This window comes from Xiphophorus hellerii, chromosome 12 (assembly GCF_003331165.1).
Source record: "Xiphophorus hellerii strain 12219 chromosome 12, Xiphophorus_hellerii-4.1, whole genome shotgun sequence".
Classification (NCBI taxonomy): domain Eukaryota; kingdom Metazoa; phylum Chordata; class Actinopteri; order Cyprinodontiformes; family Poeciliidae; genus Xiphophorus; species Xiphophorus hellerii.
Window position 1 is genome coordinate 5,063,728 of NC_045683.1, and position 25,713 is coordinate 5,089,440.

Sequence of the window (25,713 nt, forward strand, 5' to 3'; positions counted from 1 at the left end):
CCACTGATGACTCAACCTAAAGTGTGGCTAATGGAAGCAGTGCAACCAACCACTAAGTGGCAGTGTGGCGGAATACATAGCCTAAACCCACACCAGGTGCGGACAAAAAGACCCACTGTGAGAAGTGAAGGGTGCCATTGTTGGCTCTTGTTGTAAAACTACTGCCCAGCAGCAGGGAAAAAGGAGACGGCTTATGCAAGAAAGGTTATTATTTCAGAAACTGTTCCTGGATCAGTCTGACATCCTCACGCAGATGGAGGCTGTAGCCTCCCTGCGCTCCCGATTGGCTGAGTGTTGACTCGGAGGCGGGGCTAAAGGCTGACCGTTAACGTCACTAGAGTTATGTGAGCATGCGTAGTGACTTTCTTCAACCCCGTGGCTTTATGAAAGCCTGTACAGGGGCAGTATCCGCACGTCCAGGAGGTGTTTCAAAACGCTTCTGAGGTATTATATATAGTCAAGGAGTAGGAGCTGGTTTTGGAGGAGTCAGACTTACCTCACCGGGCTTTTTGTGAGTGAGCTGCTTCCCGACTGGTCGTCTCCAGCTCCTCCGCTAGCGATAACAACACAAGCCACGGGGACGAGCCAGCGGACGTAACGCTAGCCAAGAGGGGAAGTGGGCTCCGTCTTCTCTTTCATCGGGCAGGTGTGTACGAAAACGAGCCATTTTTAATTCTCTGTGACGGATTTACCATACCGGTGGATTTTAGTTAACCTATTTTGACTAAAATTCTCAGTTTGGGAAGCGGTTAGTTTTTTTTGTAACATCCGGTAACTCTGTTTAAAGATGTTAAGAGCTATCCTCCGGCTTATGAGGACTCTGAGTACTTGCGTGACCGTGGGTCTGCTGAAGCTCCACTATCACCGAACAAATCAAGGCCCACGTGTTTAAGCCCGTTCTTCAATACATTCAATTTAAATTGGACTAATTACATTGCACCAAAGTAGTCTGGGGGCACTATACATAAAATAAAACTGATCATATGGAAATCCAGGTACGTTTAGTTAATTTAGGTAAACAGCTATATAAATATTCATTCCAAAGAGTCAGATTGGGTCCAGAAAAAGATACGGGGAATTGGCTGAAAGTCATAATGCATTACCAGTGCAATGAGTCTTCACATCGCTGCAATTTCTCATTCAGAGCAAGCATAAAGTGGCAGGGGAGAGGAACAACTTTCTATTAACGTGAGATAATAATCAACCATTTGCCTCAACTGGCTGGGGACTGAGAGAAATTATTCATTTGCGTCATATAACTGCACTACTACAGCTATGAGTAGATCATAGAAAATACCTGCAATTTGTCAAAGTGAGTCTAAAAAAAACAAAACATAAAAAAAACAACATCCCCTTGGTGGGAACAAAGTGTCATGTTTAGTACCAAGTGTCCCATGTTATGACCAACATCCGAGAGAAGAGACACATCTTTAGAAACGATAAGGATGGTATATTATAGTTTTTTATTTTATTTTTTCTTTCAGCTAACTTTGCTCTCAGTATTAGTTCTCAAACTTGTTGTGGAAAGATGTCATCTTAGGGGAATATCAGACAGTTTTCAACTGCAGTAAGTTCTCCACTTTGATTCAGGGTTCCTATGCATCCTCATAAAGTACAGAATTTGCTTAAATTGTTTTCCAAGTTTGGATGGACAAAGTAAGACTTAGTTTTCAAAACTGTTTGGTTTTCCTTTTTTTTCTTCTTCTGTTGTAAGGGATGAAAATCTTATAAAACTAAATAAATAGTGATTTTATACTCATTTATTTAAAAAAGTTATGAGGGAAACTCAAAAATAAAGAATGTTATTTGAACAACACACTTGTCCACAATGCTAAAAAGCCTTTTTTGGACTCTAGACAACTTCAGGTTCAGATGGACTTGAGATTTCTAACCTCAAATCTTGAGGGTCTTGTATACCAAAGTCAATTTCACAGATTTTCTTTTTATTCCTCTTAAGTTTTAAAATGTAGTTGGTTTGTTGTGGTCCAGTTGAAAAGAGCTCAATATTGTAATCATTATTCAGCTGTTTGATTTGTGGAGTCTACAGATAAAGACTTGTTTTCCTTTCAAGTTACTCCAAAAAATAAATGAATGAATAAATTTTACATCTTAAAATAAGTTTGAAATTTTCATGCTAAAAATATGGAAGACCCCTGTTAATTGTTGTTTACACTCTGACAACTAGTTTTATTCTCTAAATTACAATTTGTTGTCCTTCTCTCTCTTTTATTTTTTTTAAATTCTGTTATTAGGCGAACGTAAGATGGGAGTGGAAATACGAACGAACAAACCTAATGTGTGTGGGGGGTGGGGGGGGGGGGGGCATGACCGGTAGACCAGGGGACGAAAGTAAGAATGGGGGGAGCAATACAGAATATTTACAGCAAACTTTGTCCGTCACACTCAGAAACTCATCTACCAGCCATGTACCGCCACGATTTGTTGAGACTGGGATGATATGAAATTTATTGTGCGGTCCGTAAAGCTACACTTACACCGTAACCATCAACTACTCAGCTGCCTGCCGTGTTCAGTCTATCCGCTAACCTGTATAAATACTCCCACAGCGCTCTTCCCGCTGTTCGCTTTGAACCAGCAGCTCCCGGAGGAGAAAAGCTGGTACTCCAGGTATTGCATCAGTCATTTTAAGGATGCTTGTTGGTCCCCCGAAAACGATGAAAACCCGGGCATTATCATCAATCAATAAAATCCCCACGGGCCGAACTTGAAAATTGTACGTTATGCCGCTAACACTTAGCATTCGTCAACAACTCAGAGGCGGAAGTCAGAGCTCCGCGCAATTCAAATAATGTTGAAGCAGAACACGGTGCGCTAAATAATAAAACATAAATTAACGAAGCTTCGAGGCAGGTAAATTTTCCTGGAGCAATTTTAATAATTGACGTACTCGAATCATTCGAGGAATCGTTTCAGCCCTAAAGTTATCTCTGAATTTTGATGAAATTCAGGGATGTGTCCTACTTGTTCGTGGTATAACTTTAAATGTTCTTTCAAAGCTTCCTCGGATGAATTTGCTTGTTTTGACATATTCATAGTCATCTTGCAGTGAGCTGGTGAAAAGCTGGTGAAACTGTTCCTATCTACAGAATAAAACTCTAAGTTGCTACAATAAATTAAGTAGTAGTGACCAGACCTATTCAGCGTACTTCGCTGGTTTTGTCAGATGGGATCTCTTTCAAATGTTTTAGAGAACTGGAAATGCTCTATAACACCCCATCTTTTATGCTGTTGTACAAATAGAACAGCCAGTCAAAAAAAATAAAAAATTTCTTGATGGGCTGATAAGCCTCAGCTAATTAGGGCGACTGATGCAGCCACAGGCGGCATAATATTAATGCAGTATCACAAAAAGTGTCTGGCTGACAAACCACAACAAATTTAACCTACTCTTGTCAAAGTCTAGATGATAAATATTCACTAGCATAGCTTTGTATCCAGTGTGTATCAACATTTTCATTTTGAGCTGTTTTTAAGTTAATAAAATCAGGCGCCACTGGGGAATCGCCTCAATAACCATTAGCCTTCCAGCGGCCTGAGGATTTATTTAGTTGCCTACAAAGTCGCTGAATTATGACATCTTACAAGTAAAGATAAGAGAACTAACACTGATAACTTCAGAAAATATCAACTATCCTTTGTGAAGAAAAGGAAGCTTTCATCTGTCTGGGTCGATATCAGTTTAACTAACTGTCTCAACCAAATTTCTCTGAATAAACAATGATTCCTTTAGTAGTAGAGGCAGTTTAAGTCTTTATATAAGTAAATAGAGTCCATTTTCTCTTAAGTTTTCCTCTGTTTATCACAATAACTGATCCTGGAGGTGTATTTCACCTAGGAACTGTGGCTTATCTGTATGTTTTATGGATTCTTCAAGGTTTTAAGATATTAACCATTTTATTTTGACTCTGTTTTTTAATCTTTCAAAGCTAAGTAAACACATAAAATCATTTTTCTGATATAATTTTGATAAGGAAGATGTGGAAAACCAGCTTGACTATTATATATATGACCTTAAAAGCTTACAAAACCATTAGGCTGTATCGTTTCTTTATTCATGACGGTGTCCTGGAGACATTACCAATGTGGTGTGTGTGTGAAGTAACTGTGTGTGTTTATATGTGCATCAAGTGGACTTCCTGCTTTTGCCCTTTGTGTTCAGGGTCATTAAACCATGATAAGATATAGGAAGGCCATGGTAATGTTATTCTGTAGCAGCTGTAGTCAATCCATAGTCGGTTATAAATGTTTGTTAGTTCCTGCTGCTGTGGAGTGGATTAAAAAATTATGCTTTCTTTCAAATGCATTACCATGATTAGAACATGTCGGAACATTTTATAAATTCTTCTGCATTTTAAAAAATTTTCTGTGCTGGGCAGAGGTTTTTTTCAGACATTTCTTGAGGGTGAAACTAGTTTTTTTGGCATTCTGTGCTTTCTGTTACAGCTGTCCTTACATGATGGCTTTGTGTTATTTTTAACAAGACCACAAATGTTTAACTCTGACTATGCACATGCATACGTGCGGCCAGTGCTGTCATTGCAGTGAAGATGCGTGTTAGGTCTGGACTACTTCCAGGATAAATAAACTTTAGCCATTTAACAAAGTTATACTTGAACCAAAGGTCAGAAGATCGGTTTGTTAGGAAGTGTGCTCACTCTAGCGTGGGATTCGACACTGATCTAAAAATAGTCTTCATTTTGTTGCAAGAAACTAACTTTTCAGCAACATATATTGATTTTTAAAAAGTACTAGTTCCATTGCCAGGTTATTTTACTTATAACAAGACATTTTCCTATGTTTTCCCATGTGGCATTATATATCAAGGTTTCCCCAAGAAATCTTGCTAAGCCTGGTGGTTGGGGCGCTTGGCAGTTGCTGTGTTTTGTCTTGGCCCGCTGTGTTTTTGAGTTAAAAAATGTTTAAAATTTAAAATATGACTTTGGAATTGGAAGATTAATATCTGAACCCCAACTATAAAGTCTTAAAAATGTTACATATACAGTGTATATAAAAAACTTAAATAAATAAGCAATGCTAAACCTGCCTGGTGGGGGCACAAGTAAAGCCTAGTGACCCGCCAGGCTTATAATACACTGAGGGAAACCCTGTGTATCTAATTATTCAAAATACTAACACTCTAATACAGGGGTCTCAAACTCGCGGCCTGCGGGCCAACGGCGGCCCTCGGGACGATAGTTTGTGGCCCCCGCCTTAATATGAAAGTTTAATGTTGGTGCGGCCCGCGAGTTTGATATAATTGGCACTTTTCAGTGTTGTGTGCGGAGCTGAATGAACTTACCAATCACGGTAAGTGATGCTCTCGGGGGCGGGAGACCTATTTGCATTTTCTATTTGTCATTATTTGCATGCGGTACATGTGCAATTTCTGCGGACGCTCCCGCTTCACATGCTTCAGCATCCAGTCTAGACCCGGAAGTTGCTGATCAGTGTAACGTAATTAAGGTTAGGCGCTGTAACGCTTGGGTTGTGTTTAAGGGAGGAGAGGAGGCGGCAGATTCGTCAGGACGGTCAAAAACTCACAACCACGCTGGTACTGGGAATTCCACAGTGTTGTCCTTTAATAAATACGCTCTTCACCAACCTTACAAAGCCCGGTTGAACGGCTGCTATATTATCAGACATGAAAATTGAGCAGCGTCCAAACAACCCGGAACATTACTAAAAAGTTAGGGAGCTAACATGTCCGTCTAGCACGTTTCTCCCACGCTCTCTACAGAGAAGCCGTGGCGCACACTTCTGACATCATTAGCAGTACTAGAGTATCTTAAAGAGACACTACACAATTACGGCTGTTACAGCGCCTGACTACGGCCAAATATGGTAATAGGCAATCAGAAAGGTTCGGCTGAGGAGACCGTGTGTGTGAATGCGGCCCAGCCTCACCCAGACTCTACCTCCAGCGGCCCCCGGGTAAATTGAGTTTGAGACCCCTGCTCTAATAGGTATCTGCACAAGAGAAAGCAATCTGATTCCAATTTACTTTGCTCTTATTTTATTACTCGAATAAGAAATTCATACACATGCATAGTTTTACCTGGATGTAAATAAAAAAGCATTAAGCATTATGAACTTACATTGTCCTATCATCTTTAGCATGTGTTTACTTCAAATCTTTTCATTGAGTCTGAGTAAGCCGATGACAGGCTTACAGGCCAGGTTAGGGTGAACTGGGTCGCAGAAATGGACTCTTGACCTCGTTTTCTGTTGGTAGCATGTGGCTAAGATTACACTGTACCACTGGGTCAGGCACTGCCTTCACACTGTACAGAAGAAAAGGGCAAGGGTCACGCCAGCAGTTTGGTAGCAAACTACTTAGTAGCAAATTACTTATTTGGTAAAAATCAAATAAGTAATTATTGATATCGTCCGATATGAAACACTTTTCAGCCATATCGTTCAGCTCTACTTGAACCTTGCACTAGGTGTGTGTGTTTGTGTCTGCACAGGTGTAATATTACAGCCTGTTGCTTCTGATGAAGTGGCACCAACTAACTCTTAACTCTGTTCTCATTTTTATGTTTTCCATATATAATCTGTTTAGATTTTCCCAGTAATACTGTAGATTTTGGTTTTTTGAGCTTCTGGTTTTGCTGAGTGATAGAAGTAATTATGTAAAATGGGGATTAGACATTGAAAAGGCAGCAAAATACACCATATGATTCTTGCATAATGAAAACAGTGTGGATTAACCTATTAATATATTAACTGTGCAGCTTGAACGGTAGTTTGCTTCAAGACATCATTATTAAATGTTTTTTTTTTAGATTATCAGTATTTTTCTTATCAGTCCTGCATTAATGATAAACCTCTCTTTTTTTTATTAGACAGTTCATCTTAAACTAGTTAATGAAAGCTAGAAATTAGAATTGAGCAATTCCCTCTTGATTTGGCGTGACAGATCCCAAAAAAATACAATTTATTTTATTTTTTCGTTCCTACTTATGGCCCTATGAAGTCAGTTTTCTTTTCCAGATCCCACTTTTTTTTATTTATTCTGAATTTCACTTTTTTCATTTTAACTATATTTATTAAACCAAAAAGTGTGTAATTATAGAGTGAGTAAAATCAATAGCCAAGGAAGACCACGTTTACTTTTGTTCAGGTTTCATAAATATAACAATGGTTCAACCTACCACTGAATGATTTTACAAAGTCTTAAAATGCTTTTAAAGAACTCAAAACGAAGAATCTAATGTTTTTCACATTTTATAAAAGAAAATATGTCACAAAAACCTTCTAACAGTCAAATATTGCGCAAACTCCCAGAACCGCACAGCATTCTGGGGGATATAGGCAGAGGAACGATTTTAGCTGTTCGACCTCTCACTGCCAGATCTTGATGTAAGATAGTATAAATATTTATTCATATTTGCGGCTAAATGTTCACTTGGACTGTTACGGACAGGACGGAGCAGAATCAGAATAGTTTATTTTTTGCTGAAATTGACTCATTTGACATAGACTCTTAACAAAAATCACGTCATTTTGTTCACAGAAGTGCCGAACTCGACACCAGGCCCGGGTCGGACTGTGTCGACAGAGCTCTGTGCAAAGTGTTGTGTGATTGGTCAGAAGTTTGTTGCTGTGTTTTATGGACTCAGACAGCAACGTTGCCATTTCTCATCAACTACTTCCGATATCCAGTTTGTATCCGTAGAAGACTTGAATACTTTTTGAGGAACGTGTCGACTGTTCGGCTTTGGATAAAGTATGTGGGAGCCTTCACTTGAAGACGAGAACCGGGACATATCTTTTATAAGTCGCTGTTTAAATGTGGATTACAAAATAGGGAGATGTAGCAATCAGAGACTGATGCACTTGACTTCAGTTATGTTTGTTCATTTTTTGGTTCAGAAACATTTTCTCTAAACCTTTAGCTTGTCTGACATTTTACAAAATGAGGTCATTTGATGTTGTAAAAGGAACTGGAGCAAAACAGTGGCCTACTTTGTATCGAAGTTATCAAGATTTAATCAGCAGGCCGACAGATGATGAATGAACCGGTAGCAATATGCCAAAGAGGGTTACTAATTGACTTGCTCTGTCTGTGAACAAGACGCGGATGACGTGAACCGTTTCTGATTCCGTACCTGGAATAAAAGGTTTTACACCTAAGATAACTATTTTTCAAGCAAATTTTCTTGAAAAGGTGGTGAAATGAATAATCAGCAACCATCAGGCTATTAAACAGAATGACTAGTTTGTGTCTGAATCCTAAGAAAGGCATAAAAAGTTTCATTTACCAGACCAGGCCATGTGGCTTTTCTGTTGAAAAATGTCAAGTATGACTTGATTTTCTAAATAATTTCATTTTCCATCAGTAGGTATCAGCAATTTGTTCACATCAAATGGAAAAATACATAAATTTACTAATGTAATAAAACTGTGGCACCTATAATAATTCAAAAGGTTGCAAATAAGTTTCTGCTTCTCTCCAGAATCTTCTGGCCTTTAACATATGAACTGGAGTGATTAACAAGCAAAGTTTGGAATAGTTTAAATTAATATAGTCTGTAAATCTTTACTTTCTTAAAAAATGTTATTCATCAGGAAGACAGTTTCAGCTTTAGGTTTTGATTCTGCATTGCTAATTCTGGTATTACTGAGTTTTTTTGAGCAACCTCACCCACTGATGTTTTTCACTTTTTGATGGGGTTGTTTTTATCTCATCTTTAACACCTTATTTGCTTTTATCAACCCTGTCCCTTATTGGACCACCACACCTTATATCAAGAAGAAAACGGCTCCTTTGGGGTTTGCCGGGTTTCACTCTGAAATATATACAATACAGCTGCAACGTAACACCACAGTTCAAATCAGCTGTGAGTTTCTGATCAGTGTATCCCAAGGTTTTTATCTTCTGACTTGCACAACAGATTGAGAAGCTTTATTTTACTAATAGCAGTTATTTTAAAGAATAAATATACTTTAGCCATTTATTTAAAGCTTATTTGATTTCAGTAAAGACCTCACATATGTTGATTCCTGACCGTAAACCTTTATTTTTATATATAGACAGATGGGTAGAGCAGGGTAATTGAAATCTATTTATGATGTTTCTGTTTACATTGTCAAAGAAAAAAAAATCAAATGATGTAAGATTTGATTATCCAAATTTAGTCTATTTTACTCCAGTAGAGTCCATCATACAGTCTGATGCAGGTAAATTAGATATTGATTAGTTTTATTTTAGAAAATTTACAACATTACCAAAAAAGAAAGTAAAATACTATTTTACGAACCAGTAATTTACCAAAAAAGAAATGGTTGAAGCCCAGGCTTATACTTGATAATAATTTACCAAAAAAGAAATGGTTGAAGCCCAGGCTTATACTTGCCAATATACTCCAGTTTAATCCAAATTATAATACAAGACTGGAAAATTCAGTGGATTTTGTAAAGCCAGTTAATAGTTTCCAGTCGTTTGCTTTGCAGCAATCCCTTTCAGAGACAACATGTGGCAACTGTTGACATAGTCTCCATGCAGATTAATAATGTTTTCAGTATTTCGGTGGCATGTTCGTCACATGATGCTTCTTCAGTGTCAGTGCTGGTATAGTTAGATAAAGGCTGTGACACTCTGATTAAATGTCCTCTGGGAGTAATTACCAATAATTGGTATGACTGCATGTGAGGCATATTGAAGAATAGTTATATTTTGCTGTATTATGGGTGCTTATAAATATGCAAATTAAGATGAAATGTGATTACGTTTATCTTTTTTTTTAATTAACTTGCATTTTTGAATTAAAATTAAAATTTTGTACTGAATTTGATTGCATAAATTATATCTTACTTTTGCTAGTGTTATCAAAGAAAAATGTTTTATGTATTATGTATAAAACAGTAGGCATTAAAATACTATGGCGGCCCAGAAGGGCCAACGAAATACGACAGAAGATGTTGGACTAAAACTAAAAGCGTGCTAAAGTGGACGTTATGCTAGCAGGTGTGGCATAATTTCCAATTTAGTTTTAGCATCTCTTCTGCTGTGGCTTTTGCATTTTGTTGATCCTTCTGGGCCACCATAAAATACTGTTTTATATGCTTATAACAATGTTGGTAGTCAAGGCCAATCAAAACTCTCAGTTGAGAACAAACCCCATTCTGCTGATGTTAGTGAATTAGTAATTGGTAACTATTTTAATAGAATTATTTTCATCTTGAAGTTTATGTACTGTGAAATCTGATGTTCTACGTGGCTGCAGTGTGATCTGGGCTATTTTCTGCAAAGGTTATGATATTTAATAAATATTCCCTCTTGGGGGTTTTTTTATGTCTTGAGGAAAAAAATAAATAGTATGTAGTTTATTTGATAATGTAGCTTATTGGCTCATTGATTGTGAATGACAAAAATGAGCCAATGTAGACCTTTAGCACAAATCCAATCACTTATTTTTAGACATCTCAGGCTGATTATTGCAGAGCGCTAACCCAGTTTTATAGCTTTGTGTGTACCAGGACACAAGCTGTTTTTAGCTCTTGAAAGTGTTGCAACATAGTACAATTGAAGCATTTTATATTATGACCCACTTTTTGTAGTTTCATAACTTTATTTGCTATAAAAACTACAGCGTGTCTCCTATGACACAGGTAAAGCAAAGGTAGATTGAATGAAAGGCTTTTCTGCTGTTACTTTCCAAACAAATGAAACTGGTTGCCTGACTGAGCTGCAGTGAGTCTGATCTCACGTTGGCTTAAAGGATTTCACCAACTTAAAGCAACAACAAATACCTTGAATTTAGATCCCCGCTGGGCTTAATGGCAAAGACGGCGCTAGAGACGCTGGGGGGTTTAACAGCCTATGGAGGAGTTCAGTCACAGTAAATGTTGTCTGAGAACAAAGTGAGAAATGACTTCCATTCATCTGCTGCTGCCGCCAATCTGTGTGGGCCAATGTGCTGCTGTAAGAACCAAATGGAGAAAAACTTATAATATCAACTGGTTTACTGCTCTAATTAAAAATAAAGCTTCTCCAAGTGTTGAAAGTCATCTTTCATTTAAGTTGCTCCTCTTTAAAACCATTTCTACACTAATTTGTCATATCCTACGATTTTCATTTTGTTTTACAACCAAGTCTAATTTATTATTGGATAAAAAAAGCTGGGGTTTTTTTGTAAGAAGAAGGGACTGGTGTCTTTTGTTGACCAATCGCCATTGTGACTAGGATCTAATTGGAATATATGCAATTAAATTTAAATCTTTTTGAAGAGATTACGTTGGATTAATTTCAAATTAGAGTTGCACGAATTTGAATCCCCATCTCAAAGACCTGCTTTCACGCAATGTTTGGCAGACTGTTTGATTCCAAATGCCATGCATTAAAACTCTTCATTCCAATATTGCTTTTGACCAGTTGGATTGTCTTCATTGCCTTTTTTTATGCCAACACCTGATGGAGACATTAGTGGCCAAAATATACTTCTCTAAAAGAGGGATAGTAACACTGATGATGGAGAAAATATGAGAAAATTACAATTAATTGTCATTGTATAATTGATTAATTTGTAAAATTTTCTTTTCATCGCTCAGCCCAAATTAAATAATTTATTCCTGGACATGCCTGGTCTGCCTTGGAGTCCCATCAGACTTAATTTTTTTAATTTCTTGGTTTTAAATTAATTATAGAATATACTTTATTGTCTCCTAGGATAAATTTGCCATTTGTAAGGGTGTTTATTGCATAGTAGCTGCTTCCAAAACAATGTTTGCCTCTTTTAAAATGCACATGCCGTAACTGAAGTCCTTTTACAACATGTTAAAGTTACAAAACTAGAACAATGACACAACACACGCCCACGTGTTTGGTTATAAAACCAGAACAGGATGTCCATCGTATGTTTAAGTGACTTATTTTTTACGTTAAGCGGTTAAATGACTCAGCATTTATGCATGTGGCCAGATCTTGTAACTTGTGTAACGGATAAAGAATGGATCTGCTTTCCGCAGACAAGTGTGTCATTAAATAAAATGCTTCTTGTAAAGTCAGCACAGCGTGTGCATGATGATGTCCATAAAAACCCCCCCAGAACTTTAGCTGAGCATTTCTGATACATTTTCAACCTCAAAGCATCAGATGATCAGTTTTACTTTTGAAAATATCAGCATTTCTGAGCATTATTGACAATAAACATCATGGAAGTAATGTTAGTAATGCTCTGAATATAACAGAAGCTCCCATAAATAAATATATCTTGATATTAGAGTGGGTTAACCAAACTTATCTTGAGTCAAGCTGCAACTCCCTAATCCCGCTGGAGTTTGAGTTTATACAGAGGTTTCCATGAATTTAAAAACATTTGAATGTTAGGAAATTTATTCTGGTGGTTTAGGTCAAGGCATTCAAATCAGCAGTAGAAAGCAGGCTTAAGGTTTGTAGGATTTATTTCCTTTACTAGTCATTCAGTCCTTAGAAAGCTTTAGGCAATTTATTGCAGCTGTTGCTGCTCAAATAAAAAAATACCAGATATTTGTTTGTAATCATTGGAAAGATTAGTCAATTAGGTGTTTCTAAATTTTATCATTTAGTAAACAAATAAAAATATATACATTTATGGTAAACTGTTATTGTTTTCTATTTGTAATGCTGGAAAAAGTACCTTACATTTTCAGCTGGTGTGGTTCGCTTTCACACGGCACTGTGCCAAAAAATAAATAAATCAAACCCTTTGAAAAACCCGTTCTCCAGGTTGAAAAACCAAAAACCTCATGAAATGTAAACCAAATTGGAGTTGCATCAGATTTTAGTGGTTGCAAGATTTTTCTTTAGTCATTGATAAAAGATCATGAGCCTGCTAACATTAGACACGCGCATCGTTTTGGTTGTATTTACCCAGAATGCCCTGTGCTATAGTCCGCTTCCTGCTTTTGGAGCAGTCGCTCCAAGATGTACAGTATATCTTGCATTCAGGTATACATTCGAACCGCACCAAAGTTCACTTCAATTGAACTGAGACCGAGGTTTGTAGCCAGACCAGAGTTAACTTTTTTTGGTCCACATCAGTTTGATTGTGCATTCACATCCCCCTAAATGAACCAGACTTTCTACACAAACAAAGTAGAGTTAAACTGAAGTCGACTAAACAGGGCTGGTGTGAATACACCCTAAACCTAAGGCTTTAACAAAAATTTCCAGTTTCTTCATTAGTTTGGGTTTTCTAACTCTACCATCTATGAAACCAGGTTGGGAGTAGATTATAGTCAGGTTTTGTCTTCTTGCTGTGCTTGTAATCACATTCTGTATGTGTCAGTCTAGACTTCTTCTCATTCCTTTGCTAGTGAAACGTGCTGCTACCCTTTTATCTCCGGTTACCTCTGCTCCACTGGCAAGAAGCCCATCACTGTAAACACGACCTTCCCGCTGCTTTACATTTCTCTCTCCCTGCTGTGGTGAAATAAAACCTCCTCACGTGTTGCCTGCCAGCCTCGCTGCCTTGCGTGACTCTTTCATGTGTAGATTTGATCACATTTACGTCTTTTTCAAGGTATGCTATGTTCCTTTTCTTGCGTCAAATGATTTCGCAACGTCTCAACTGACATTGAAAGTGTATTTGGTGATTAAAGTTGAGGACACCAGCAGAACAATCTAACACGAATGCATAAAAATGTTGTGACTGCGAAACCTTTGAGCTTTAGGTATGTCAGAGTGGAAATCTTTCTAATTCACCCAAATAAATGTTTCACAATGTGATTGTTTATCAGAAAAAGCTTTAATGTTAACACTAAACCAGGATAACAGCTTTTACTTTTATAGGGTAACCTTGAAATGCCTATTGGGACATTAAAATGACTAAAATTGCTTTTCAGGGATGTTAATTTGGGTAATTTTACCTTCAGGCATTTCCGCTCTGGAAGTTTTTATTGCTGCTTATTGCTGTATGTTTTGTACATACTGTCCTTGCAGCTTTTACTATAATGCAGCATTTATTTTTCTTTAATCAGTACAGATCAAAACTTTATGGATAGTCGCCATTTCTTTAATATGTTTTCTCGAAGTCCCTTAAATAGGTGTCCCAATTTGATAATTCAAAAAGGAATCTTTTTAATTTATTTATTGGAAAAATGCTAAAGTCAACTAATAATTGCTGCATTTCTGCTCAACAAAATTTAAGTGTTCATCTACTGTACCTCTGCTCACAATTCGCAGAAAATGAAATATAGTACACTATGAACTCTGCAAGGCAGGCCAAACTAAATAAATGATGAGACAGAAACAAGCAGTCATGAAGAGAACAAATTGTGCTTCAAATTACGACTTCACTCTCCTAATATTCCAACGAAAATCTCGTAAAATTGTAACTTTTTTCTTGTATTTTTGCTTTATTCTCATAGCACTATGACTTTATTCTCATATTGTTATGACTTCTCGTAATGTTTTTTGTCTTACTACTTCTTGTATTATTAGAACTTTATTCTGAAAACTTTGACTTTATTCTCGTATTATTCCAAACTTCGTTTTCCTATTGTGACTTTATTTTCGTAATGCTACTTTATAATCAAAATGTTCTGACTCGTTTTGTCATACGGTACAGCTACTGGTAATATGACTTTATTTTTCTATTATTGCATCTTTTTTCTCAGATTATTACTACTTTAGTCTCGTACTGTTATGATTTTTTTTGTCATCCGGCCTTTTTCTCACATTATTAAAACTTCATTCTGGTATTATTATTACTTATGACTATCATATTATGAGTGAATTCTCGTAACAACACTCCTCTATTCTCATACAACTTCTCGTAATCTGATTTATATTCTTGTAATGTCTTTATTCTCTTAGTATTATGACTTTTTATTCTTGTAATCAATTTTTTTTTTTTTTGCCTGGGCCTAATATTCTATCATAATATTCCCACATAACTCGGCTCCTTTCACTGCCTGATCAGGTTGTAGAGCCTTGAACATTCAACAGCCTTCCTCTTCTGGAGTGAGTTTAAATAAAATAAATAGAAGTTATTTATCATCCTATTTATTTTCTTTCTCTCATAACTTATTTCCTCAGAATGCTCTTTTACACGAATATTCCTCCTCCTTTCCATCACAGTTTACATAACAAGAGAAGTTAGATTTATAAAACTAGATTTCTCTTGCGTTGCATAACCAGTTTCCCATCTTTGTCTCGCTCCATTTCTCTGTTCTTTTGTTTCTGTATTTATGTTGGTTATGATGCTTTGTTGGGTCTGGATTCCCAGACACCAAGCGCAGATGAGTCGGGCTGCGGGGGGTTTAGTCTCTTGGGCGACTGAGGAGCCGGAGCATTTGAGGATTTCATGCTACAGTAGCGTGGCTCTTCTGGTGTTGGAGCCCGCCTCATCAGACCTTAAGTCACCCAGAGGCTGCTAGGATACTTCATGTCAGACTACACATCACACAGCTTATGCACAGCGCTGGGTTGGCCTCAGGCTGGAAACCACTGAGATCAATGGTTTTCTCTGTTTTCACAACATGCTGTAAAACATTCACAAGCTTGAACGTGACTGGAAGATGTTTAATCTCCAAATTAAATATCTGTATTTTCCCCTGACTTGCAGCTGAATTAAAGTTGAATACTTGCAGTTAAGATGCATGCCAACATAATGTTTGTTTTTAGTAATTTAGTTTAAGAAACTGTCAGTAATAATTAAAAAAAAAAAAAAAAAAAAAACGGCGTTTAGTTTCTCAAATTATGTAAGAATGAAATGCTGTTTTAAAACATTTTTGCCAGCCAACTCAAATATGGACATGCACTGCATGGTTTATGTGCTCAATACTTGTTCATTTTCCTTTTTTAATAAAAAAAACATTTCAGCTTGGCAAGAAGGCGGTTGGCCTGCAGCGCTGCTGAAGTGTTGAGGAGACCCATGTTCCTTTTGATATGCTTTCTGCTCACTACATCTGATCTTATCTGAATTGTGGCATTGATTTGCATTTGATTATCATCATATATGAGTAGAAACTTTGCACCATTCGGTCACCTAGCTTCTCTTGATTTGGCTCAGACCAAGAATTGAAGAGTCAGATGACTTTTTTTCCAGTAATTGTACCAACACTCAAACCTCCTTTTTTTTGCTCTTAATTTATATAATTATCCAATTCAAAACTTCCATGTCTGTCTACAGTCAGATTCTCCTGCACTTGTTCTTTTTTATATATAAAACTAAGGAAGTTTGATACACTGACAACCGTCTGTTTGTGAGTTCATGTTGGTTGAAAAACTGTATCATCTTACAGTTGAGTTTACATACACTGAATACCAAATACCTTCTTTTGTTTTAAGTTTAGCTAAAATTACCCAAATTATTTCTATTTGCTAAATGCCACAATAATGAGAAAATGACTTGCACTGCCTGGCCAAAAAAAAGTCGCCACCAAAAAATGGTCACACTCTCTAATATTTTGTTGGACCGCCTTTAACTTTGATTACAGCCCGCATTCGCTGTGGCATTGTTTCAATAAGCTTCTGCAGTGTCACAAGATTTATTTCCATCCAGTGTTGCATTAATCTTTCACCAAGATCTTGTATTGATGATGGGAGAGTCTGACCACTGCGCAAAGCCTTCTCCAGCACATCCCAAAGATTCTCAATGGGGTTAAGGTCTGGACTCTGTGGTGGCCAATCCATGTGAGAAAAAGATGTCTCATGCTCCCTGAACCACTCTTTCACAATGTGAGCCCGATGAATCCTGGCATTGTCATCTTGGAATATGCCCGTTCCATTTGGGAAGACAAAATCCATTGATGGAATAACCTGGTCATTCAGTATATTCAGGTAGTCAGCTGACCTCATTCTTTGGGCACACAATGTTGCTGAACCTAGACCTGACCAACTGCAGCAACCCCAGATCATAGCACTGCCCCCACAGGCTTGTACAGTAGGCACTAGGCATGATGGGTGCATCACTTCACCTGCCTCTCTTCTTACCCTGATGCGCCCATCACTCTGGAACAGGGTAAATCTGGACTCATCAGACCACAGGACCCTCTTCCATTCCTCCAGAGTAAAATCTTTATGCTCCCTAGCAAACTGAAGCCTTTTTTTCTGGTTAGCCTTACTGATTAGAGGTTTTCTTACGGCTACACAGCTGTTCAATCCCAACCCCTTGAGTTCCCTTCGCATTGTGCGCGTGGAAATGCTTTTGCGTTCACAATTAAACATACTCCTGAGTTCTGCTGTTGTTTTTCTTCGATGTGATTTGACCAAACGTTTAAGTAATCGCCGATCACGATCATTCAGGATTTTTTTCCGACCACATTTCTTCCTGGAAGACGATGGTTCCCCACCATCCTTCCAGTTTTTAATGATGCGTTGGACAGTTCTTAACCCAATTCTAGTAGTTTCTGCAATCTCCTTAGATGTTTTCTCTGCTTGATACATGCCAATGATTTGACCCTTCTTAAACAGACTAACGTCTTTTCCACGACCACAGGATGTGTCTTTTGCCATGGTTGTTTAAGAAATGAGGAGTTACTCATTGCATCAGCTGGGGTTAAATAACTTGTTGCCAGCTGAAAGATAATCACCTATGCAGTACTTATCCAATAGGAGGCTTGTACCTATTTGCTTAGTTAAATCCAGGTGGTGACTTTTTTTTTGGCCAGGCAGTGTATTTGTCAATATATTCTAAATCAGAGGTTTACATAAAGAATGATTGATGTATCTTTAAGTAATGAGCCCATATCGTCATGTTGTGGCTTTGTGAAATGCTGACATGTTCATTCATGCTTTAAATTAAGGTACAAATTAAAGGCAGCAGACTAATTAACGTCGTTAACAGTGTACCAGTTGCTTACAACCAAAATTGGTCTAGAACACGGCCAATATTCTGACATGTTTGAGTTAATTGGAGGCACCGATGCAGGTATTTTAAGGCCACACCTGAAATGCACCACGTTTCAGGTGTGGCCTGAACGAAGGGAACAAAAAATTTACCAATACTTGAAGGTGCCCCATTATTCTGTTCAAATTATTATAAGCGAGCATGATGGGAATGTCCAACCATCATACTAGGAAAGAGACGGGTTTGTGTCGCAGAGATGAACTGGTTTTGATCCGAAATGTGCAGCTTGACACGGAACAAAAGCCAAAGATTCTCCTAAAGATGGAAAGACAAAGTCATTGTCCAGAGTGGAACGTGCAATTTACCAACATGAGCAAAAGGCCGTTCAGTGAGGAGGACGTAATTACTTCAAAAGACACATAAAAGAGCCAGATTTTAGCTTGATAATGGACACAGGAAAAAATACCTTTATTTAAGAAGACATGTCCTGTGGTCTGATGAAACTAAAGTGGAACTGTTTGGCCATAAAGAAGTTAAGGCTCCAGTGTAAATGGGTCTTCCACCCTAAACATACAGCAGAAGTGGTTACAGAGTGACTTAAGGACAGCAGAGTTAATGCTTTGGTGTGGCCGTCACAACGTCCGGATATCAATGCTCCGGAGAAGTTGTGAGCAAATCTGAAAAAGAGTGAGTGAGGTGACCTACAAACCTGATAGAGTTACACTGGTTCTGTCTGGATGAATGGGCCAGAACTCCAGCAAACTATTGAGAAACCTGTGGAGAAAGACTTATAAGATTTGACCTAAGACAAACAATCCAAAGGCAATGCCACCAAAAACATAAAGTAAATTAATCTGACATGTTCCATCATTGTGGCATTTAGCAAATAGAAATAATTTTAATGATTCCAGTTGACCTAGAACAAGAGAAGTTTGTTCTGACTTAACGTCACACAGGAAGAAATAAAATGCCTTGTTATGAATTTTGTTTTTGTTTAGAGGATATATTTTTAGCATTAACGAGGCCTAATTGGTATTAAATAACGGATCAGGTTTAATTTTTTAAATCTGTATAAAAGCTAAAATGACTTTTGAAAAAAAGATGAGCTGTAGTTTAATGGTTCACATCAACTGAAGAAATTACACCATCTCGGGTTTCTTGTAAATCTTGACCTCTGACCTCTGCTGTTACTTTTTTTAAAAAGCTATTCCTACATGCATAATCCTGCAACTTGTTTCAATGTGAAGGGATTATTCTGCCGTACCTCCTTCTTATCAGCACATTAGTCTCACTAATGCGTGTTGTTTGTTTGATTAAATGGTTTCTGTCAAATTAACTTTTGTCTCACCTCCTCCTTCCTCCTCTTCCTCTTTATCCTCGACCCCTGTATGTTTCTCTTCTGTGCCTCCCCACCTCTTCTTCTCATTGATCTCCTCCCTCCTTCGACTTCCTCCTGCTTCTCCTTTCTCTTGCTCCTCCCACACAGATGCTCCCAGCCGCCCAGCTTGACAGGAGTGATGGGATGTGTCAACTAGGTATTACACCTGTCCCAACATCTTACACTGCAAGCAGTGATAGTGGCTTGGGAGGGCGTGGGGCTCCAAAACTTTAATTTACAACAGGAAACAGCTGTTAAAAAGGCAGATTTAGGAAAAATCTGGGCTGATGAATAAATCAAAGGATATTATATAATTTTAGGGCTGAAGGGGTAGGAGAAGTTTATTTTAGTATTTGTACATTTCTGTTTTTGACAGAAAAATACTGGCAGGAAATTAGCAGAGAAATTAAGGATTCAGTGACATTTTTGATAGATTCAAGTTATTAGAAAACTTGCATGCTTCTCTTTTAGTAAAATATGATTCAAGTCCAAAATACTGGTTTTCTTTCTGCTTTTTTTAGAATATAACGACAGGGTAATACATTTAAAAAATAATTATTCGTAGAGGCAGGGGCGTATTTACAAGAATGTGGGCCCCTGGGCTGGAGTCAGTTTTGGTGCCCTATCAACTAAGGAACATTTATTTTACTAATGCAAATTATACTTAAATAACAGGAATGGGTTGATAGGTTTAATATGTCTCCTGTTTCCAAAGAAATCAACTATAACTTAATAATTTTTCAAATACTTGAATATTGTTTAATAAAATATTGATACAACTCACAACATTTTGGCCTATAAGTTTTATATTAAGTTTTTTTTTTTTTGCAAAGCCTATGCATTCATTAAATAATAATAACTACAACAACCTTTGGTCCCTCCGGAAAGTGGGGCCCTGTTAAAGCCCAGTCCTTTTTAACATCTAGTCCAACTTGCAAGCTTCTGCCTTAATGTTTTAAAGAAAGTTTAGATATTTCTCCTGTCTGCCATTTTTGAGTTGAATACCGTCACCATAATCCAGTGATGAACAGAATAATATCACGTCTTGTACAGCATAACATGTTGAAAATGTTTCATAATAAATATTGCTAAATGTAGGACTTAGAAGTGAGTTGATTTAAAAAAATGTTTTAAATTATAATTCAAACATAGCTGGCGTAATTTGGTTGCACATCTTTCTCGCATACTTTTTGGCCAAGGATTGTTCCTTCAATCGACGCATTAACTTTTTTTTTATTTGCTACATGCAATGCATAAAATGATAAGCTATTTCTTAGCTACAGCCTGGGCTGTTTATGTTCTCACTCAGCTGTAATCGCAGGCTTTTGTATTTGTATAAAATGCATAAAAGAGTAAACTATGACATCCTAAAACAAACTAACACCCTGACTGTTTCAGAGCAGCTCCACATTCACACCATAATGGGCCTCAGCTTTAGCTCTTAATAGATTTAACAGGAAACTGAAAATAAAATTTTAACTGGCTACATTTTGTTTTTTAAAATACTTTGTCTTTTTGAACAGTGACGATGTTCCTATCTCTTTCTTTCTGTGGATTTTAATTATTTAAATCTAATTTAAACCATATTTCATAATTATATTATTGGAAAACATTGAAAAGTTTATGAAAAACTAAGTACATTCAAATATTGTTAGCGTTAAATAGGGGCATAATTTAGAAAGTTTGTACTTTCTTTTTGTTATGGCAGTGTATTTTTAACTGCTGGGTTATGGTGAGATGTGTGTGATAACTTGTAAATGAAATGATTTCTTTGTATGAAGAAAATGAAAGTTTTCTGTGATTCTTAATTTGTTGGGTGGCTCAGATCAGAATTTAAAGTTGATTTTAATGAAGAATTTTTGGAGTATACATTACCAAATGCTTTGAGGGTCAGTAGTATGGCCAAATATATATATATATATATCTTTTCAAATAAAAACTGTCGTTAAAGGAAAAGAACTTAGACAAAGTATTTAGCATTGTGAAATTTTCTAATACATGTCAATTATATTTGAAAAACACTCAGTTTTAGTGATTTATCATCCATCTCTACCAAGGGATTTGGTTTGGTTGGCTAAATTAATTACTACAAATAGATATTTAACACCAAAGTAGTGTAATTTTTAAAGGTCAAAAACCCTTTCAAGTAGGGATGAGAAACATGACTCAATTATGATATTTTGTACGTTTTTACTATTTGTTTGCATTCTTCTATAGTTAACTGTTTGGACATGACTGCAAACACAAATACCGCTCTTTAAAAACATTCCCATTACGCTCTTATGAAGTTGTTGTTTCATAAAGATTTTTTTTGTCACTAATGTGAAACACATGAATCTTTTCACACAGTTATTTATTGACTCATGGAGATTGGCTTGCTGGTTCAGCATCATTCCTAGAATCAATCACTTGCAATAAAATGATCTTTTAAATAACTAATTACACTGACATCATGCAAATCAACAGATTAAAAACAATCTTAACACGTATCTATTTTTTTCAGTTTAGTTGTACATGCATAGTTCACTGACATAATGGTCAATAATTTTAAGCAAAACAATATTTTGTCAAATACCATCATCAAGAAAATTCACATGAAATATGTGGATCAATGTTCCAGTTACCAATAATCAAAGGCAACTTAAAGGAACTCGGTGTTTAAGCATTGTTGCAGTTTTCTGGAAAAATGTCTCTTTGGATTAAAAAGGTTGCAGAGTTTTTCTCTGTTCATAGACTCAATGAAAGGAACCAAGTGATGCTTTCGTTCTCATTATTAGGGAAGATAACAGACTGAACCAGAGGAACATCTGTCAAGGTCGTGTTTTACAAAGAAACCGAGAATTAGACACAACCACCTTGACTAATGAAAGCTGAAAGCTTTCTTCCTGCTTTTGTACCTTTTTTATTTTTATATCGTCTCTGTTTTGAATACTCTCTTCTTCCTCTTCTCTCTGTCATTTTTCCCCCATGCTTCACTTTTTTTTATTTCTTTCATTTCCGTGCGTGACTCTGATGGTAGGAGGAGTCAGTTTCACATCCGATCACATTAATAATCCCGGCTTTTTTGTCACCTGGACCAAAATCCACAACTATTTTAAAAGCCAATACTACAAAAAAATATATATATGTATATATATATATATATCTTTGGACCTGTTCAACAATAAAGGAAGCATGCAATATTTTTGTAAAACAAAATTGAAATTTTTTGAAGGAAATTGATGCGTTTCCATTACAAATGTGCGTACAACTTGGGCTATTCTCAAAAAAACACAATTTTATGATTGTGGTGTTTCCATTAAAAAAATATAATTAAAATCAAACATGAACAAGTTTGTTAACGCGATAATTAAAAAACATGTCCACCATCATCTCCTACCACTTCCTGTCTTCGTCTTTTCCCCAGTAGTTGCATCCCGTTGTTGGTCATGTGACTCGTGTGAGGTAAAAAAAAAAAGTGTTTCCATTTGCAGTTTTGCTAAATACATTAATTCTGGTAGTTGGAAAAATGTTTTTCAAACTTTGCGTATTTCCATTAAGCAAATTTAATTTTGTAATGTCAATTTGCTCAATTATATGGCTAATGGAAACACAGCTAATGTTGGGGCGTGGAGAAGAGTTTTACATGATTGCATCCAGTTGGCTTATTCTTTGACTCATTTGGGGGAAAAAGTACAAAAATAGAGTCCATTCTCAGCAGAGAACTGGATTTGGGTCAGTTTCTCTCTGAAAGCAGCTGCTGTATTTGGTCGAGCTGAATAAATTGATTAAATGCAGATTAAGTTCTGCTTTAGAGTGAAAGTTGCAGTATAAGTGTGTTCAGATTTATAAAAATGAAAAAAAACAACAACAAAAAGGCTGGTTATTAAAATATAAAAATCATCTCTGTTAACCGCCTTTGCTATTGGTCAAATTTGTCCCATTCTTGAATTGCAGTTTGGGGCCACAGAAAATCAGTCCAGGGCCTGCAAATGGCCCTCGAGTCAGACTTTGGGCACCCTGTTGTATATGATTTTTAAATGATTAATGATGCATCCGAACATGACTCTTTTTGTATTGATTCAAAACAATAAAACGTAAATGAAGGTTTAAATTCAAAATGGCATCATTGGTCCTGATTGGATGACTGACGCACAGTTTACGCTTCTGATCTGAACATGACTTGTGGCAGAGGTTAGATCCTGAAGGAACCGTTTCAGTTCTCAGTTAATCACCTTCCCAAGTCTTCAGAGTGATACATATTTTTATTGTCTGCTGCAACCAGAAATACCTACAGATGCCAAAAACAGAACTGAAAGAACCTGATGTGAAACAAAGAGGCAAATTTAGCCGTTTTTAAAAACATAACTGGGAGGTTCACTCCTTCCTTCCCCATCATAAAACAAATACCAATAGATCAAGACGCATAACCTTGAAGCCTCTTATGGTCCTCTGTTTAATTAGAACATAAGTTTTTTTTAATGCTGATTAGGATTTTGATGAGTATCTGGTTTTGTTTGTCGTTTTGCACCAGGAGAGGAACTCCTTGATGATGATGATATTGGACTGAGGGATCCGTCTGCAGTGTTCACACCAGAGCAGAGGGGCACAGGAGGGACCGAGGCAGCGGAGGAGGAAGACATCGACGAAGAAAAGATGGGAGTGGGGAAGAACACCACCGCTAATTCGATGGACAGCGAAGGCGGAAAATATGAAGAGGAAGCCAAACATGGAGCCGATTTTTATCCTATTCCGGTAAATAAACTGAATTTAATGAAAGACTTTATGGTCACTGAACTGAATTCAGGAGGGAATTCAGTTCACTGAACTCATTCCTGAATTCATTGAACTCAGAGCAGAGTTCAATAAATTCATTCCTGAACATCCATCTCTACATCCATCCATCTGTCCATCCATCCGTCCATCCATCCATCCGTCCATCCGTCCACCTGTATATCCATACAGCCATCCACCAGTACATCGATCCATCCATCATAAATTTATTAAACTATTCATTTTTCCCTCCCAACAGTTAAAATAACTAAGATGTCTGGAAAAATCAGTGATTTACCATGAAGGCTGTGTTGGAGCCCCGGCTGTTCGTTTATTGCAGCAACGCAGCCCTTCTGTGTAAATCCAGTGGTGGGACATTTTCAGTGACGGACATGATTGGTGTTTGGTCTTTATTTTCAAATGGTGCCGTGAAAAACATCCTAAGTCTGAAGGTGAGGCTCCCAGTTTACCAGTTGGACGACATTCCAGCCTTCACCACTCACTACAGCCATTGTTGCAGACAACAGAAATATAAAAACCCACTAAAATGTTGTTTTCTGGTCATTAGATGGAGTTTCTGGAGGAGAATCAATATAATATGTTTAGTGATTTTATTTCAAACATCTTCCTGTGAAGATGATTAGTTCTGGTTGTGAACCAGAGCGGAGAAGGTGTCAGACTGGTAAATAAAAATCTTAAGCATCTTAATTTTGTGTGTTTTAGGTTGTGGTAAACGGAGTTGGCGGAGCCACCGGAGATCAGGACACGGAGAACACCGAGCTGATGGCAATCTACACCAAGGATAATCAAGCAGCAGAGAAGGTTACTGAAAATGAAAATATGGAAGTGAAATACAATCTAATAAGTAATTTTGTCTGTCAAAGGGGAAATAAACGAACGCAGGTGTTATCACAAGACTTATAAAAAGCTTACTCACTGTCACTTGTTACATGATGATACCCTGGTAATCGCAGTCAGCAACCCTCTTTCTATTGAATATCTCTCAAAAGAAACGTCCTTTAACCACCAGATTTATGAGCAGAACCTCTGGTTTCTGATTACTTTTAACAGGCTGGTTTTGTTGGGTGAAATTTATTATTGTGAAGGAGTTGGGTATATTCTGCTGCAGAGAGAGGAAGCAGTAAACCGTCAGCTTCTTATCAGGGCGATTAAAACTGAACTGGGAAACCGCTTTGTGATGACATTATTACACAAACGGATATTTAGATGGTGATGCTATATTGTGCTGCTCTCGCTTTAACGATAATAAGCATCGGGAATTTGAAAATCTGAAATGATGCTTTTGTTGTTATGCAACCCAAAACTTTAACACCACAGGGAATGTTGAGTTTTATGGGAATAATATTAAATAAACTTTTATATTCCTGAACTTTGTGATCCAGTAACTTTACAAGCCCTTTTTTAGTCATGTGTTTAATTATAGTGTTATAATATAGTATTTAAAAAATTCATCAGATTGAATAATTGAACAGTTTCACCTTAATTTTATTTTTATTAAACTCAAAAATGCATCATTTGGGCTGGTGTCAGGTGTTATTAGGTCTGATGCATTAATAATTAATAGAAAATAAACGTAAGATAATTTAGGATTAGGCATCTACTGTCAGGCTCAGGGTGATTGATTCATGTAGCCATACTTTAAATTATTTTATTTTATTGTTTTAAGTGAAAAAGCAAAATATTTACAAGTAAATAATTTTTTGTGTGTTATTTATTGGTGCTATATAAATTGAATTTTATTTAAAATTATTGCTCGATTCTGAT

The 25,713-nt window shown here is 36.9% G+C and overlaps 1 protein-coding gene across 3 annotated transcripts in view; it reads left to right on the forward strand.

The window, feature by feature from the left end:
* Nucleotides 1–358: 358 nt before the first annotated feature.
* The window catches only part of slc23a2 (solute carrier family 23 member 2), a 45,891-nt gene continuing 20,536 nt past the window's right edge, over nt 359–25,713 (forward strand). For 2 of the 3 annotated variants that reach the window (XM_032578153.1, XM_032578154.1), the window contains exons 1-4: nt 359–646; nt 19,285–19,333; nt 23,690–23,910; nt 24,652–24,750. In XM_032578153.1, coding sequence (XP_032434044.1) covers nt 19,285–19,333; nt 23,690–23,910; nt 24,652–24,750 — 369 coding nt within the window. In that variant the 5' untranslated portion in view covers nt 359–646. The remainder of the gene's footprint in view (nt 647–19,284; nt 19,334–23,689; nt 23,911–24,651; nt 24,751–25,713) is intronic. The other variant, XM_032578155.1, reaches the window with a different exon arrangement.